The following is an 18,521-nucleotide window of genomic DNA, read 5'->3' on the forward strand; positions in this document are numbered from 1 at the left end:
TCAAGATCCAGTAATTCCTCTCTTGGGCATATACCCATTGAGGGCCCTACCCTGCCAGGGGAGTGGAGAGTGGATGGGGTAGGGGGTAGGTTAGGGGGAGGGGGAGGGATGGGAGGAGGGGAGGGAGAGGGAGAAGGGATTGACATGTGAAACAAGTTTGCTCCTAATTTGAACTAATAAAAAAATACAAAAAAATCCATAGCATTAGGGTTAGCAGTGATCTTTGGATATGACACTAGAACCACAGCAAAAAAAAAAAAAAAGCATAAGGAGATATGTAAGATTACATCAAACTAAAACATTCTGCACAGTAAACAATCAACAAGATTAAAAGACAATAGATAATACAGGAAAAAGTATTTTCAAATCATGTATCCAATACGGAGCTAATATCCAAACTATGTTACAACTCATATCAAATATTTAATTTTAAAATATATATATTAAAATATATATTTAAAACTACCAATAGCCCACTTATTAAAAATAGGTGGAAGACTTTAGATATTTTTCAAAGAAAACACACAAATGGCCAATAGGCTCATAAATGGACTAGCATTATTCATCATCACAGGAAAGCAAATCAAGACTACAATGAAATACCGCGTCACATCTATTAGGATGGCTATTATCAAAAGTCAAAAGATAACAAGTGCTATTAGCCATGTGGAGAAATAGGAAACCTTATAATTGTTGGTGGGAAGGTAAATTAACACATCATGGAAAATAAACATAGAAGTTACTCAAGACACTAAAAATAGAAACAAGATATGATCCAGGAAACCTACTTCTAGGAGTATGTCCAAAAGGAAACGAAATTAGCACCTCATGAAGATATCTGCACTCCCAAGATCATCGAAAAATCAGCCACAATAGCCAAGACATGGAAACAACCTATCAGTTAACAGATAAAGCAAACTGCTATTACATGTGTATATTACATACAAGTCATGAAATATTATTCAGACCCAGAAAGACAAATGCTGCCCGATTTCACTGATATGTGGATTTTGAAAAATCAAACTCATAAATGCTGAGTAGAATTGAGGTTAGCAGATCAAGGGTAAGGTAACAGACAAATAATGATAAAGGATTACAATGTGACTGTAATTAATGATTTATAATGTACTTGTAATATTTACACATTCACCATGGTCACACAAATGGTAACCATGTGAGGGTATTGTGGATGTCTTCACAGTATATAGGAATGTCAAAAGATTGCATTATATACCTCAAAGACATATAGTTTTGTCATAGATAATGATGATTCATCTACTTAGTTGGTTTAAGAAGTGCCTGGGAAATTAGTAAAGCACACTTCTAAGAATGAATGTGAAGCCATTTCCGGAGAAAATATACCCTCCACAGGGATAGCATCACGTCTTCAGGTCCTCAGCCCAGTTGGAATCAAAGGGAATGAAAGAGAAAGCTGGCTAACAGGGCATACTCAAATATTCATGCCCATTCATTCTCTCTCCCTCCCTTCCTCCTTATGGGTCACCATAATATCAATTTCTCTGGCACCATGCTACCAATTAGTCTGCTCTGCCATACTCTCTACACATAAAGGGCCAAGTCTCCTGAAACCATGAGCTAAAATAAGTCTGTTCTTTTCTATTAAGTTGTGAATTCAAGTAATCTATAGCAGCAATGAAAAGTAATAAATACAAAATTCTATTGTCTTTATACCTCAATAAAACTAGAAAAATTCTTCCCAGTTTAAAAAATTGAGGTAATGCCCAAATAAGAATAATTTCAGTTTGTAATTTTCATATTCCTTTCTAAATTACCTGACATTGGGCTATAAATACTTTCAAATATGGATTGGATTATGATATGCTTTTTAAAGCAACTACTATTAAGTGCAGTAAGATCCCTGAATTTAGTTGTCACAAATAACAATTTGTACTAAATCTGCTACATGAAGTCTCCTCCAGATTCAACCTGACACATCTTTACCATTGCTCTGTTCCTTTTTGTAGTAACCATACTGCTGCAGTGAAAATCCTAAACAAGCTGTTGAAAGCCTATCATAGGCTCACATCTGTAATCTACCACTCTAGAGGCAGAGGCAGGAGGATTATGGAGAGTTCATTGCCAACCTGGGCTGCATAGTAAATTCCAGGCCACACTGGTTTACAGTGTAAACTTTGTCTCAAAAACAAAGCCAAAAAGTTGTTATACATGCTTTAAAAAAAAAGGAAATAAATAGCCAGTAGTGGCACACACCTTTAATCCAGAAGCAGGCAGATTTCTGTGAGTTCAAAGCCAGCCTGATCTACAAATTGAGTCCCTGAACAGCCAAGACTGTTACACAGAGAAACCCTGTCTCAAAAAAAGAAAACAAATTTAAAAAGAAAGAAAAAAAACAAATGCCACACAATGCTTATTTGTTCTTTGGATGCATGTTTACACTTAAGAATTATCTTGGTTTTTTTATTCTGTAGTTTGATAGTAATTTGAGAGCATTCTTTAACTCTCCTTTGCCACACATTTCCTGTCGGTAACGTTGCTGTTTATAAAATGGTTTGGAATAAGGCTCACATTTCCAGAAGTCCAACCCAAGTCCTATTAAAGAGAGGCGGCATGTGTGTCTATTTGTAGGATGTCACTATTTGCTAAGATCGAGTACTGCCGGCCTCTAAGTTTTTGGTTATTGAGTTACTTAGGCTCAACTTAACCACTAAGCTTTGACAAAGGTATTTCCGGTATATGATCTCTACATACTACTTTTTGAAATTCTCTGTTTCTTAGTTGCCCAGACCTAAACTGCATTCCTTTAAGTAGTAAGTCCTGGTGAATAAGCGATCTATCTCTCTGTGAGCTTTCAAATGCCTGTGCAACTAAAGTGTCTCAGGTCACATATACTGATAAAAACAACACTCAGCAAGCCACTAAGCAGAATTTCTTACTTTACTATTGAGTCAGTGAAACTAGATCATGAAAGGGATAGAAATCTTATTAAGACATGGCCCTAGCCCCTCCTCAGTCCTCAACCAGGCACACGGAAGGGCTGCGAATTGAAACGTGGGCCTCTGTGCCCTACACACCGTGAATGTGTAAGTGGAGAACAGCACAATGCTGATAGTCAGGAGACCCATCTTGCCACTAGAGAACAAGGTCTTTCACCCACTGGCCTTCGCTACTTCCGTCAGTGAGATATTTGAATGATTTAATGATTCACACATTCTATCTTCTAAGTTACAACAGTCAAGTCATTTTCTTTCGAGTCCTTAGCCTGTTCAGTCTCTTCCAGTCACTTGTTGTTTCTGCCCCCTGGATCTTATAGATTGGTTCCTATGGGAACTTAAATCTGAAGATCCCCTTAACTTCCCTGCTAGCTTCCGGTTCCTAATTTTCAAGTTCCGCCCAACTCTCTGGGAGCTCACTTTGTTCTTCATTGTTCCTTGTCTCTTTTTGCACTAGTCTTACCTTGGTTTGAGACAGGTAGTTCCCACTCCATTCCACAGAGCTGTCTTGCTTGTCTGATGTCTTCAATCCTTGCTACCCCCACACATAGTCCCCCAGTCCCCCCAGACTGCCTCATTTTAGGAAGTGAGGAATGTACTCCTTTCTGTCTGATGCCAGCATCAAACAGCTCTAAAATATAAGGCAGCTGAACTGAATTGAATTGACTGAACCTCTCTCTGAAAATCACCATATCCCAATCTGGGCTCCTGGCACTTATCTCCTGTCAGACATTAGCATCTCTACAACTCTTAAGGACAGTTTGTTTACTCTGGCCCTAGCCAGGCTAGGGAAATTTTCAAATCCTCTTATTGGAGATGACAGGGATGGGGGGTGGAGAGGGAGCCTGGCCACACTGCTCTTTGTGAGTTATAGTATTTTATAAGTGCCCCTGCCCTCTCCCCTCACAAATTCTTTTGTTAGAGAACGCTTGTGTCCAATCCTATGATTCAGCAATTTCCTCTTCTGGACCCTTTCACTTTGGGGCCGCAGCTGCCACAGACCCTTACGAAACAGAATCCACACAATAAAATGGCCAAGGAGATAGGTTTGCAAATTGGGAGTGCTAATCTCTCAAGAGAACGGAAGAAAAGGTTGGCCGGTCCCACGATTGCGCAAATGAGTGAATAGCGTAGTATACAAAGAGGTAAAAGGCCCTCATATGAAAGAACTCCGAGCAATGGCTTTCCATTCCCGGGCTTGGGGGGTGGGGGAGAGACACGCACTGAGTCAATGTCCTTTGATGTCCATCGATGAGTTTTAACCCCCTTTCAGAAAGCCAGGCTACAGAGGCTGGCAGCTGTGCGGGACAGATCTGGGAACGGCTAAGGACCGCCTGCAGAGTCTCAGTAGGCTCCAAACTATCTAGATTTGGGAATGGGAACCTCTCTCAACAGACAGACCTTGGCCAAGAAAATGAGAGCCACTGCACAGTCACTCTTGAGTTCTCGGGCTCAGATTAAGAGACCTAGTGAAGAATACCAAAGGGACAAGAGAAGGACAAATAGACAAAGTTTGGTGCCTAGCATTCCTCCCCTAGGGATGGGGTGGGGTGGATGGAGGTGGCAAGTCTTTCAGGGAGCTCCCTTGCACCCAGCCTGGCACTCACTTGGCCTCACTTCGTTCTGTCCAGAGCTCAGAAGCAGAGGTCGTTCTGTGCCCCTCGCAGACCTCAGATGTTGAAATCTAGGAGTGCTCAGTCCACCACTCCCAGTTGTTCCTGAAATAACTTGTTGCTTGCACACTATAGCAATGAGGTCCAGGGCTTTCGGAAAAGCTCAGGGGCTTAAAGGACAGAGAAGACCCAACCGGGATAATAGAAAAGAATGGGATCTTTGTCAGCACCGGGTGAGAGGGGCGGTCAAGGAGCCACGGCCAGTCCCCGCCCCCTCCCTCCCTTTCCCCTGACCTGGTGGCCTGGTTAGTCTGTTTGTACCCTCCTGGGGCCGTGGGCCTGTGACCCTGCTGCGTCGACAGCGGGGGGCGCAGGCCCGCAGCTACTCTTGTTTTTCTTTTCCTGTCACTTTTTTTTCTCACCCCTCCCCTCTCAGTCTTTGGGCTCGGAACAGCTGCTGCTGTAGCTCCTAACTTTGTGCCTTTCTTCTCCCCCACAACGGCTGTTGGCGTCTTTGGAGACGCGGGCTGACCGCCCCGCCAAGGGGGCGTGAGCAGCCCGGGTGCGCGCCGAAGGGGCACGGACGGTGCGGTGGTGACCGGATGGAACGGGGCGAGGAGCACGAGGCGACGAGGGAGGGGCGAGGGGGCGGGGAGAGGCGTGGCCAGCAGCCCGAAGGCTGGATTGCCTGTTGCTGGGATGCTGATGGATAGGGTTTCAAGGCTGCTGGGGCCGGCTCAAGGAGGTGAGGGGATATTTTTGGAGGGAAGAGTTTCTGAGTTTGGGATCGGGAATGGGGGGAGGGCGAAAAGGACACCAAAAGTTCCTCCTACATCTGGGCTTTCAGACCATGTAAAAGGAGCGATCCCCGCCAACCGTTGTAGCCGCATGGACCTTCCAACGCTCACCAGTGCCTCACGTCCGGCGGTCGGCCCCATAGGTCCCGCCAGTTCTGTCTTTCTTCGCTTAGCTTCCCCTGTTTGTCTTTGTATTTGTGACTGTTTTCCAGTTCAGTCTTTTTATCTTTCTTAATCTTGAATTGGCCGCTGTAGCTGATTCTCTTACTATCGGAAATCAGATCGAGAAGTACCTGAATGAAGAGTGACGCTTTTGAAGAAGCATTTTTGTATCTGCTTAGCTCTATGCTCCTTGACTGTGCAGGAACTATACTTTTCTATGTGCAATTAGTCACAGAATTTGGAGCTCCTACTCTCTGTGAACGCTTTGCAGAAAATCTTGTCTAATTTTGTCCAGTGCTTTTTTTTTTCATTTCTTTTTCGTTATACATTGACTGGTAAGTGAACTAGGTGCTTGCTTTATTGAGGGGAGAAATTTCGATTCCTTGAGGAAAGTGCACAAGAGGATTGCCCTGAGCTGGGCATCATTTATTTAGCCACCTAAGGGATAAGTATTTATGGCTTAGGGTGGAGAGACTGTTTTGAAATCATTAGTGTTTTGTTTTATATCTGCAATTTTTGTATCGCGCCTTGAGGGTATTATTTTCGTGGATGTAAACTTTTCCAAAGCTTAAAAGTAAACTAACTGGCAATGTCCTTGTGTTTTCTACCTATCTTATTATCGTTGCTATTATCGTTGCTTGCTTGCTTGCTTGCTTGCTTGCTTGAATGGGGTGCCTTATGAAATACTCAGAATCAAGTTGTCTGGCTCCTTCCCGGTGGCACATACAGTTGGAAATTTTCGGCCCGAATTTTGTCTATGTAACGAAAGAACAAATTAATTATTTTCAAAGGCTTGTGTTGATGCTGAATTCATTTAAGAAATTAGTAAGAAATTTCTCAGTATTGTGACAGATCAAAAGGGATCACGAAACTTAAACATTGATTCAAAACTTAAACACCTGAGACGGGGAAATCAACCTTTTTGCTACCTCAGGGCTGGACTCGGCGCAGTACCAGTACCAGTACCAACGTTCCCTGTGCGTTGCCAGGCTCTGGCGCACTCCAACCCCCATGCTTTGACATTCCACATAATGAATATACTTGAAATACGACTCTTAAAGTAATAGCTGTGCCTTATAGAGTGAGTAGCAGACATACCAGGGAGCTTTCATGGTTTATTTTTGTAAATGACCACCACAATTATATTTTGTTACCTTCTCTTTTTGTTTGTTTGTTTGTTCTGGAAAGAACAGAAAAATTAGTTCTCAAAAATGCGTGCTCATGTCTTTCTCCACAACTGGAATATATGTTAACTTTAATCACTCATCAAGGCATAAAATGTTCACAAATAATGGCAATTTAAAGCTAGTTTGTCTCCTGAGAATATTTTTATTTGAGAAGTTCCTACTAACGACTTTCTCATTCATCAGTAAGTAGAAACCTGAATGGCAAAATTGTAAAGCATAGCTTTAAGTGAACTTTTTCCACCTGTTTTTGTGTCCACCCCAAAGCAAGCCTGTGTTGAAATCTTTCCAGACCGGTGTGGCTCCATGCAGCTCATCTGTGCTGAGCGCCAGATTTTAGCAGAGTAAGTAAGTATCTTTACTGCACTGACTTATTAAGCCCTTGAAGCCCTGATTGTAAAACCAGTATCACCTCTTATTTTAAATTGCTCTCTGCCCACTAATACAATCCTTACCTCCTAGGACCTCAAATCCAGTTTTAAGCTCTAGGCAAAACTCCTTGTGCCCTATTCCAGTAAAATTAAATTGACCAGGAAAACGAAGTCTCATTTTCCTTTCTATTATATTGGAACTGTAATATAAATTGCAATTGCAGTTCATAATGAAATTTATCCTGGAAATACTTGAGGAAAAGTAAATTTATAATGGTCTTCTGATTAGATATTCAAGCTTTCACAGACTCGCAAATCTTCACTCAATAGAAGTTTCTTGTTTGTGTGTTCAATTCAGTTTTCTTTGCTGTCCTTTGTTTTGCTGTGATTTAGAATTAGAGTTTAACACTATCCCCAATATTTTCACCTCAAAATGAAAGCAGATTTATCACAAATTCTCATTCTTTTGTAATTACACTAGTGGATTATAGAAGTTAAAAAGACATATTTAAACCTTTTAAACATTCTCTATTACTTTGATAAAGTGAGTCACTTTTCTGCTTAAAAGATTCAACAATTAAAAGTAATTTATGTAAAAGTTCAGATTTTTGAAATGTATAATTTAAGATATTCTATTTTGATCATGCTTTTTGATGCCCAGCACAATATGATTCTTAATGATAATTTGAGAGCATAAATTCAGTAGATTATCAAAAATTAAAGAATAAGTGGTATTTAAAAATCAGCCTTTTAATGATAAAATCTTGTTCTATGATAAGAAAGGTTGCGCTCTTCGTGGGGTTTTGCTGTTAAAATAATTTCAAATAGGAGTATCAGACAAAGTGAAATATGTTCATAGAGATCTTACTCTAATAATTTGTAACATCTTAATTCTTCAAAATTCGTTTACCAGAAAGTATCATTTATTTTGTCAAAAGGAGACAACATTCAAATCCTGAATCTTGAGTCTGTCCAGGAAGGACACACACAACATATGACCTCACTGACCATTGCCAAAGCTAAACATAATTTCTCAATTATGACTGGCATTTGTAGTTTTGGCTTCTATTGGAGGCATTATCTTTAAAATGTAACAAAGATTTCTTAATGAAGAAACTTTGGAGTTAAAAAAGCCATTCTAAGACAGCCCAATTACCATCCATTCCCATAGTCTCTATCTGGTAGTGACACCAAGAGATGTTTTGTGAAGAATATGACTGATTTTTATCATAGACCTCAGAACACCAGATTGGCATTTTATACATCCTTGGTTTCCATTAATAACCCAAAATTGATCAATATTTTAAATATTTGTCTAGCCTCTCAAGTTTATTTATTTGCTATTTTTCCATAGGCATTTTGTATAAAAACTATATATGCTCATCTACTTGAGTGATGCTTCAATTCTTATTTATATTTGTCTTTAAAATCATTACTTCAACCTTGAGTTTCCTCCCCCAGCACACATACCCATGAATGGGGGATGGAAAAGTACCAGGAGGGATCTTGATTTTGATATTTCAATACATGTTGTAGAAATGCACATTGATCCTAGGTTTTCGCTCTCCTTTTCCCCTTTTATGCCTGTGTTTAAATGTTAAAAGTCAAATAAATTTTAAAAATATAAGTCACTTGTCACACCACCCAACCAGAGTCAGCCACTGGTAAAGTTCAACTATATTTGTGTCCAATCTATTTTCTGTGTATATGTATATGCACAGAAAACTACTAGCTGCTGTTGGATACATGCTGCACATAGCTTTTTGTTTGTTTGGAAGTTCTTTAGTTCTTGAATTTTGAATGCTAGTATTTAAGGGAAAAATGAATTAAGTTAAAGTATACTGAAAGAGTAGTAAGACACTAGAATTCTTTTTTAATATTGTTTTGTTCTTGGGGGATTTCATACTTGTATGCAATGTATTTTGATCATAACCAACCCCTGCTACACTCTAACGGTCCCCAGTCCCCTCTTACACTTCATGATGTTCTTTCTTTTTTGTTGTTTTATAACACACTGAGTCCAAATCAATGCAATGAATGCAAAAGCCATAAGACATGGGAATTCTTAAGGAACTTTTAGCTAAGGCTGGAGAGATGGCTCAGCAGTTAAGAGCACTTGTGCTTACAAAGGACCTAGGTTCAGTTCCTATCGCCTACATAGGGACTCACAACCATCCAAAACTCCAGTTCTGGGAATCTGCCCCATCTTCTGACCTCTGTGGGTGCTAGGCACACATGCAGTGCACATACATACACATAAGCAAAACACTCATAAATAAACGAGAATAAATAAATCATGCTTTTAATTTTTTTAAAAAAAGCAACTTCTAGGCAAGCAGGTAGATGCCATTTATTTGCCACATACACATTTATTTGCAAATTTAATACTTTGTTTTAGATGTATTACCAGCATTACTCTTTATTAATATATGAGGATATAGTATGTTCACCTCTGAGACCTGCAGATTGGAAAGCAATTTTAATGGGCATTATGCAAGAGTGCAAATCCAAAGTTAAGACCACACAGTCTCGTGTGGATGGATTAAGTAATAATATAGATAGATGATAGATAGATAGATAGATAGATAGATAGATAGATAGATAGATAGATAGATAGATAGATAGATTGCAAGGTAAACTGGGTTAGAAGATAGACTGGAAAGGAACTGATCTTAAGTCAATTCTGTTTTGGCCACCAGATTTTGTGGACATAACAAAATTGAGAAATCATGAAATTCTTACACTGTGTTATTTTGTCTTATTTCTAAACACCCTTTGTCTGAGCTTGGAATGTAGCTCAATGGTAGACCACTTGCTCAATATGTTCAAGACCCTGGCTTTGACCCTCAGCACTGCAAAGAAGGAGGAGCAAGAGAGGAACAGGAGGAGGCAGCCAAGGAAGAACAAAAACACCCTTCCCCAAAAGAATTTACGCCTTGAAACTTCCAGGCAGACAGGTGCATGGCAATAGAAAATACTGTGCATTTCCCTGTTTCCACACAATATCAGGCATATGACAGTCACATGTTAGACACTCAGTACATAATACAGGATAATACAAAGCCTACTTCATGTGCTATTGTAAGGATTAGATGGGTTTATATGTGAATAATGCTTAGAATGGTGTTTAGCATGTACTGAAGGAACTATGCACTTTCTGTTATTATTATTTCTGTTTCAACTATTTTTAATGTTTGTCTTCTTGTGTGTGTGTGTGTGTGTGTGTGTGTGTGCGCGTGTGTGTGTGTGATGTATAGGTATGTGTACATGAGTGTATGTAGGTGCACTCATACACAATAAGGTACATGTGGAGACCAGAGGGCGATGTACCTTTCTCAGTCTCTCTCCACCTTATTTTTTTGAGACGGGTTCTGTGATTGAACCTGCAGCTTCCAGATTGATAAACTGGTTAGCCAGCAAGCCCCAAGGATCCACCTGCTATCCTCAAAGGGCTGGATCCCTAAGCATGCACTTCTGCACCTGCTTTCTCATGGGAGCTGTGACTCTGACCTCAGGTCGCCATGCTTGTGCTCCAGGCACTTTACCCACAGAGACATCTCCCCAACCCCTTATTGTTTTCTTTTATTAAATTTCTTGCAAATCTCTGAGAAGTCATTTGTAGCAAAATAATATGGTGTACAGAAGGATGAATACAATTAGTAATAATATGTTATGTATCTCAAAATACAAGGAATATGAGTATACTCATCTTAAAGAAATTATGAAAGTTTTTAAAGTAATGGGCAATGTGAGTTGATTTGCTACATGAATTAAAACATATGGTTGTAACTCATAAATATAAGTATGTTGTATAAATATGATGTATAAATCAAAGTGCAATGCATTTTTAAATGGGGACATATAACAGTTACTATCTGGTAAACATTGTCTTACATTGGGTGTTGACTTTAACCTCGGCTTCAGAATTAAACTGGTCTTTTGAAACAGGTACTAGGGTTGACTTGACAGGAGCCTGGAGGTAAGCTCCAGCTATGTCATCTGATGTGGATTGACCTCTTTGTGTCCCCTTATTTAGTGAAGACCTAAAAAACATTGGTAATTTTGCATCATTCCCGAGGTTGCCATCTTCAGAGTCTGTTTCCTGAGCCAGCTGTTGTATTCATGAGAAAAATGTAGTTGGAATGCACTTTCAGGAGGTAATGTTAGAGAATTTTAATGTTTTGATTTAAATAAAATAAATTTATCTGATATTAGCTACTTAAATTAGCAAATTCCTTGAGTTATTGTTACAGAAATGGTTTTATCTATAAATTGGCAATTTTTCCTTTTTAACTTGAAGCTTTGCACATCTGTTCATGTTACGCACAGGGAAAACCAGTGATCCTCAAGGTAATAATTCATTTATATATTAAGCTGTGTTGTTTAGCAAACGCTCTTTTCTTTGGAAATAGAGCATTTAATTTGGAACACTTTGTAATTGGGGCTATTTTCCAGTTATTTCCTACCAGAGTAGGGCATTTGTAGGTGAAAATGTCCAGCCTTCATTCAGCATTTCTAAAGTGCCTGTTCAGTACTCAGCAGTATAGAATACAAACAAAGCAGAACTTGCCTAAAAGGGGCAAAGCAAGAATTTGACCCCAGGTCTTTTGACCATCAGACGTTGCTGTGAAACAAAGAATCCTACCTTCTCTGACATAAAACAAAAATACTAAAATATTAGCACCACCTGTTCTCATTCACCAAGATTGAATAAGTCCTACCAATTCCTTGCATAATTAATATGGCTATCAAAGAAATACAAAGTGTGCTTTATATAAAGTTAAAAGATAAATTTAAACTGCAAACCTGGGGCAAAGAAAAATTCCAAAAAATCTTTAAAAATATAGTCTTTCCAATCATAGCAACCTGTATTTACAAGCACCAGTTCCTAATCAGGTTACTCACGTAAGATGTATTTTTCTGCTTTTCAACAGAAATTGAAAATAATGTCTAAGGTTCGTGTATTTCTTTTGAAATTACTCACACATGGCCTAGTATAACGTGTTCAGAAGTGACTTCTGAAGCATTCTGGTTGTCAGAGCAGACACAGATTCAGATACCAAAGCTGCCTATTTTAAATATCTTTATTTTCTTACAGCAGAATAACAATGAATGTGGATATCAGATCATTCATTGAATTAAACTGTAGCAATTACCAAGGCAGAATGTCTCTTTGGGATCCTCCCTTTGCTGCATTTGCTGTTTATGGTAAATGTGTCTATTTACATAGTTTAGCTTCAACATTTATGTAGTAAGAAGCAAAAAAAAAAAAATCCTGTATTGCAACATTATTAGGCCTCAGCACTTTTTAAATGTAACAGTTTCTGAACTTCTGAATTTGAAAATTCATGACTCTGGAACCACCTTGAAATTAAAAGTATAAAAACAGCTAAGAAGCCTGAATGTGTCTACTTTAACATTTTCTGATCAATTTCTAGAGCCTTTTCTTCTTCTGAAAAGCATATTGTTCCTCTGTGTTTTGTAATTCCTTATTTCGGCCACAGTTAATGAATTTTGTTCATATGTAGTAAATTTATTGAAATGAATTTCAGGGGATTTGTAGTTGCACAAATGTCACTCCCTATTATTGTACTTTTTCTGACATGGCATTTTTATTCTTTAGAGCTGTTTCAGTTAACATTCATAGGCCAATTACAGTACAAAGTAGTAGCAGAATAATAGTAAATTTGTGAGAAAAATGGAACAGAAAAATGGAAGCTTGGGATTTTTTTCAGGAGACTTTTGAAAAGCAAAACTATTAAAGCTTCATTGAAGAAAAGCTTCATTGAAAAAGGTACTTCACCTTATAGAGTAGTTAATTGACCAACTTAATGAGGTGGAAAATAGATTATGTTGGATGAGAGGTATTTAATGAAGCAACCGTAGAAATTCTCTATACTAGAAAAAAATCCTTGACAACCAAACCTTTGTCAAATTGTCCTTCATTGTGTTCTCATTTATCTTACTTGTACCTAATGGATGAAAGCTGTATTTAAAGCAGTTGTTAAACTAAAGTTATTGATAGGAAAAGTGTGTATTCTCATTCATTTAGTCCGCTTGTGTTTGTAATAATGGTGATATAACTATGGAAATTCCGTTTTAGAGCTGTTACAGTTTGATTGTTGGTATTTTATTGTATGTGCTCAAAAGGATAAGTGTGTCCTCATTAAAATAATTGTGGTGTTATTGTTATGCATAAATTTTGGCAGTGGCTATGTAAATAGCCATAGTGTCTTAAAATTTTCAATAGCATTTTATTTTCTGTGTGTGAATATTTTACCTATATGTCTGTCTGTGTACTATGTGCTTGCCTAGTGCCCATGGAGGCCAGAATAGGGCATCAGATCACTTGGATCTGGAGTTACAGAAGGTTGGAGTTGCCATGTGGGTGTTGTGAATTGAACTGAGGTCCTCTGGAAAAGCAGTCAGTGCTCTTAACCTCTGAGCTATCTCTCCAGCCCCCAAATAGTCATACTATCTTTAAGAAATTGAAGATCTAAACATGAGTTTAACAGTTAATTTTTAATTATGAAATTAATGATCAAGTTATAAGGGAAAAACACAGGTCATTACCCATGATGTAAAAGGGAATTGGATTCCTTACATAATAGAAGGAACTTAACCTATAAGACTTAAAGGTTTAAAAGTCCAAAAGGGGAATTGAATCCCATATAATGTTTGTTATGGGAAAAGAGTTTTCAGATGTTTCTATTTTAGAGAAGCTGATACCAATTATAATTTCAGAACAAGTAAAACTCCTTTGTCAATTTGTACTGGGGTAGTTCTCTCACTCAGTCTGTCCACTGTGAATCTGTTGGCATATAGATGGCATCCACAAGTCAACAGATTCTAGCAGTGGTGACATAGTAAATGATATCAATTCAAGGTTACTTATACCAAATTATTGGAAGTTTTGATTAAATTTACTACATTATGGAGTGAGAAAGAAGAGAAGGAGAGAAAGTCAGGGAGAAAAGGAAAGAAAGGAGAAGGGAAGAAGGGAAATTAAGGAGAGAGAGGAGATGAAGAGAAAAGGAGTGAAAGAGAGGAGATGGGAAAGAGGAAACACGAGGGGAGGGGAGAAAAGGAAAGAAGGGGAGAGAAGAGAGGAAGAGAGAAAGGAGGGAAAGACAGAGATAGGAGAGGGGTTGAGGGATAGTCTGCTTTTAAATGATATTTTAAGTTGACCAACCTAGCCATCAGAATAGACCTCAGAACAATGAGTTTTGCCCTAAATTAAGCCAATACCTTGATTACAAAGGAGAGATTTAGAATACTATAAATTTCTTGGCACTCCTGGAGAGACATTTGAAAGCTCTTAAAGAGGTGACTATTCACTATCCCTCAAACCTAAACAAATGTGTGTTTTTCCCTGCTAGATGCAATCCAGATTTCTTCATGACTCCCAAAGAGTTTTCTTTTCAAACACTTATCTCTACTTTGTGGGGTAACAATATTCAAAAATAAGAAGTCTCCTAAGAGCACTTAGAAAAAACTTGCAAAGGAAATGATGTCGACAAATTATGACATAGAAGTGTTCTTTTCCTAAAGTTCTATGTCACAAGATCTTCATTTCAAGACTTGCCTCATTACAGAGAGGTTCTCTCTTGAGCATCTTCGCTCTCTAACTTGAAAGTAATCACATTTTCCTTTCTGGTTTTTGCTTAAGTGTTTGTTTTGTTGTTCGGTGTCATTGATAGATGAAATATTTCAATCAGGAAAGAAATACAAGTTTAAATGTTTGGTTTTAAATTTTGCAATAGGTTTGAGCTGTTTGGCTTAGTGTCCAAGACAGTTAAGGCAAATTTCTGTATTTCTAACATAATTAATGGGAACTAATTAGTTCTTACAGCTATCTTTACAATCTAAAAATATTATTTGTAATTAATGTCATAAATTGGAAATCAGTTGTTTGAGCTGGATGTAAAGTGGATCAAATAGCCAATGAGTTGCTTAACTAACCCTTTATTTATGTCGTTTCGTGAGCTATCTTTGACTTCACATTAATGAAGTGAAAACAATCAAGCAGAGACCACCAACTCCATACTTGGTTCTGTCATTTATGAAGATCAATGATTACTTTATTTTTTATTCCTTTATAGTTCAAATTAGGAACAAGCTTGCTTCACTTGTCAATCCCTTCTCCCTCTCCCTCCCATCCTCCCCCCAAAATCCCACCTGCCCCTAGCCCACTCCCCAGGCAGGGTAAGGCCCTCAAAAGGGGCTCCCCAAAGTCTACCACATCACAATGATTACTTTAAATGATGTCTTAATGTAATTCTGCTTAAGTCAAACATTCCTAGAAAGGAAAATTAAGATGGATTTTCGCAGAAGTATATTGCTTTGTCATTTAAAAACATGATTCTGACTACATTTAATTAATCTGTAAGTTTCTGTTTCTTTGTTTCTTTCTTTTAGAGTATCAATTAATGTGAAAGTCAGTCCTTTTTAGACCCAATGGAACATCAATTCCCACCTATTCTTGCTGAAATATATCCGACAGTGCCATTTATCAATGGAGATCCCACGTATCCTGTAAGAGAAATTTTGCTACTTTTTTATTTGCACTATAACTGGTTTAAATGTTATAAAATCTGGCATTGGTTTTCATTTAGACTATTTGTCACTTGGAAAGTTTTTTTCTTATTGTCATTGTTTTGTTTTTTGTCTTTTCAACATTGGTTATTTTCCTTGTAGGCCTTTTGAAAATCACTTAAGACATTCAATACTAGCTTATCCTACATAAAATTTCCTTTTAAATTAGTTTACCTTCTTTTTTAATACTCTTTAGCACAACTTGAAAGACCTAGCCCTATATTGTAAAGTTTCTACTACCTAAAATTTCATAGGGTATATCTTTTGAAATTGTGGATCTAATGAAGACTAGCATTCCTTAATGCTCATTCAGTTAGTAGTTCAATTATCTAATATTTGAAAGTATTGTATCTGAATAGCAATGACTTCTATGAGTAAGACTGGTTTCTAGAAAGAAAAAAAAATGTACTTCAAATTTAGCATTTGCCCCTTTAATAGACTCAGTAGAAGGCCTAACTTAATACATAATGCAAAAAGATGACAGGCGTTTTGTCTCTTGAATTAAAAAAAAAAAGCAAAGATGGTACTTTAGCAAAACAACATGGACAGAAATGATTGAGATATATGCATACATGAAAATGTCAAAATGATGCTCATTTTTTTATTAGTGTATGGTAAGTTTTATTTCTAAAAATAACAAAAATAAAATGGTTTTGTAATCAAAATTACATTTTTTAGATGGAAAATTGGACTCTGGACCCCAATGCTATGGCAACATATTCTCATTATTCACAGACCATGATTCAACCTAAGATATACAACACATGGACTTCTTGTCCCCAATACTGGACTCAAGTATGTCTGACTTTTACCTTCAGATAAATTTTATTTGCTGGGATTTGTTTATTTGTAGAGGTTTTGTTCTAGGAGCAGATGCAGAGGAGAATAATGTCTTTCCACCTCGATGCACCTATTTTCTATGACCTTCATTAAGCTTTACTTGGGTGGGGGAGTGACCTGCTCTTACTAGGGGGTATTGAATTTCTCCTAAGTACCCATTGACCCAATTGTACTCTTCTCCTTGAGCATTTTGAAATCCCCATAATTAGGGGGCCTGAATATTATTCAAAGGGATAATAATGACTTTTTCCATAGATTTACAAAAAAAGTATGCCATTAAATAATTATCTATTTCTAGGTTATATTCATTCAAGTTAACCCGGGCGAGGTCCTTACCATAAAAGCTGATGATGGGTCCGTTCAGCACATTCAAGGTTTGTTAAAATAGAATTAGATGTGTGTTATCTTACAATCAGAACGAGTGAGCCTAAATATTGTTGTAAAATTACTAACAATTCAGTAATATCTCCTACTGTTTGTGAGACAGAATACTCCTAAAATGCTCTTCACAGGAGCTTAATCAATAGCAATAGCACAAGAGCTAATCTTGCTAATCTTTCTAGAAGTCTTGACAACTAACTTTTAAAACATGAAAGCAAGTTAATTGAAGAATTTTGTTCAAAGAAGTCCAGTCATTGTAGATAGTGATTGCTACTTATATTACTTTTGACTTCAATATGGGAATTTAACACCTTACAATATGATCTGTGCTAATGCTTTTAATTCAATAGTAAAATCTTTGAAGCAGTTAATGTACTACAGGTTAATACATAGAACTATTTATGTCTGCTGAGATGTTTGACATATTTGTCAGACTGGAGAATATCAAAAGGCAATGAAAATATCTGCATATACTTTTAATGTTTGCATCAAAAAATAAGGCCACAAAAAGGCAAGCTGACATATCAGGATAAGTAGGCTACTTTTTATAGAGTTCTATCTATAATATGTTTGCAACATCTGAATTATAGTGGCATATATTCTGATCAAACTTAAATTCAAGTTTATTGAATTTATAAAGCTCAGTAGAATGAAAAAAGCTCATGAACAGAATGAAACATAAATTACTCAAAGGCAGTTTCATCACATACAATGGCCTTTCTCCTCTTTTAAAAAAGATGTGAACATATGCAGGTTTTTTTTACTTCATGTATGTACATAATGTATTGTGATCATACCTCCATTGCCCTCTTTTACTCCCCATCAACTGCTGCCCTTCCTTTCCCCCATCTAGTCTCTCTTCTGTTTTCAAGGCTGCTTGGTTTTGGTGATAAATTAAGTTTATTAGGGTTTCTTGCATGAGCATAGATATTGTATAGGAGTATGGGCATCTTAGGATTGGATACACCACTGAAGAAAATGTCTGCCTCTTCCAACCACCATTTACTGCCAATAATTCCTCAGGGAGGTGTGTGGCCTTATGAAGCCCTTCCTTCCAGGAATGATTAACTGCCTATAAATCTTCAAAGACATATATACATTCTAAGTTTTTAACAAGTATGTTGTTAAAAGGTAACATCTCCTGTTAACCACCAATCTGTACAATCTATAGCAACAAAACTAGATATGTATTATACAAATATGTATCATATATGTACCATATACGATCATATATGTATCATATATGATCCATTTTAGACTGTTCTACAGATGGAGCCTTCTGAGAGCTCATTCTTTCACATTTCCAACAGATATTTTTTTAATCCTAGCATGCACCATCATTGCACTAGATAAATGGTAATAATAATGTCCAGGAGAGAGTGCACACATGTAAAATACTGTATATAGTAAATTTATGTGTATTTTAAATACACATACAAATTTTATTATGTATAAAAACATGATCTCACTATCAAATAGTCAATAATAAAGTGTATTGCTTTATATTCATAGACTTAGTATTAACTATTTTAAATTAAGATGACTGTGTTTTTATGCTAATTGTTTTATACTCTAAGGTGATTTTGATCTAACTGCTGTGCCAGGA

General features: G+C 37.3%; 1 protein-coding gene across 6 annotated transcripts in view; it reads left to right on the forward strand.

Moving 5' to 3' along the window:
- The first annotated feature begins 5,235 nt into the window (after positions 1-5,235).
- The window catches only part of LOC100765442 (fibronectin type III domain containing protein 3C1), a 65,912-nt gene continuing 52,626 nt past the window's right edge, over positions 5,236-18,521 (forward strand). For 2 of the 6 annotated variants that reach the window (XM_035450289.1, XM_035450294.1), the window contains exons 1-5: positions 5,236-5,330; positions 6,996-7,076; positions 15,518-15,634; positions 16,373-16,489; positions 16,833-16,908. In XM_035450289.1, coding sequence (XP_035306180.1) covers positions 15,557-15,634; positions 16,373-16,489; positions 16,833-16,908 — 271 coding nt within the window. In that variant the 5' untranslated portion in view covers positions 5,236-5,330; positions 6,996-7,076; positions 15,518-15,556. Of the gene's footprint in view, positions 5,331-5,402; positions 5,880-6,995; positions 7,077-15,517; positions 15,635-16,372; positions 16,490-16,832; positions 16,909-18,521 lie in introns of those variants that run through there. The other 4 variants (XM_035450290.1, XM_035450291.1, XM_035450292.1 and 1 more) reach the window with 4 other exon arrangements.

This window comes from Cricetulus griseus, chromosome X, assembly GCF_003668045.3.
Source record: "Cricetulus griseus strain 17A/GY chromosome X, alternate assembly CriGri-PICRH-1.0, whole genome shotgun sequence".
NCBI classification, from domain to species: domain Eukaryota; kingdom Metazoa; phylum Chordata; class Mammalia; order Rodentia; family Cricetidae; genus Cricetulus; species Cricetulus griseus.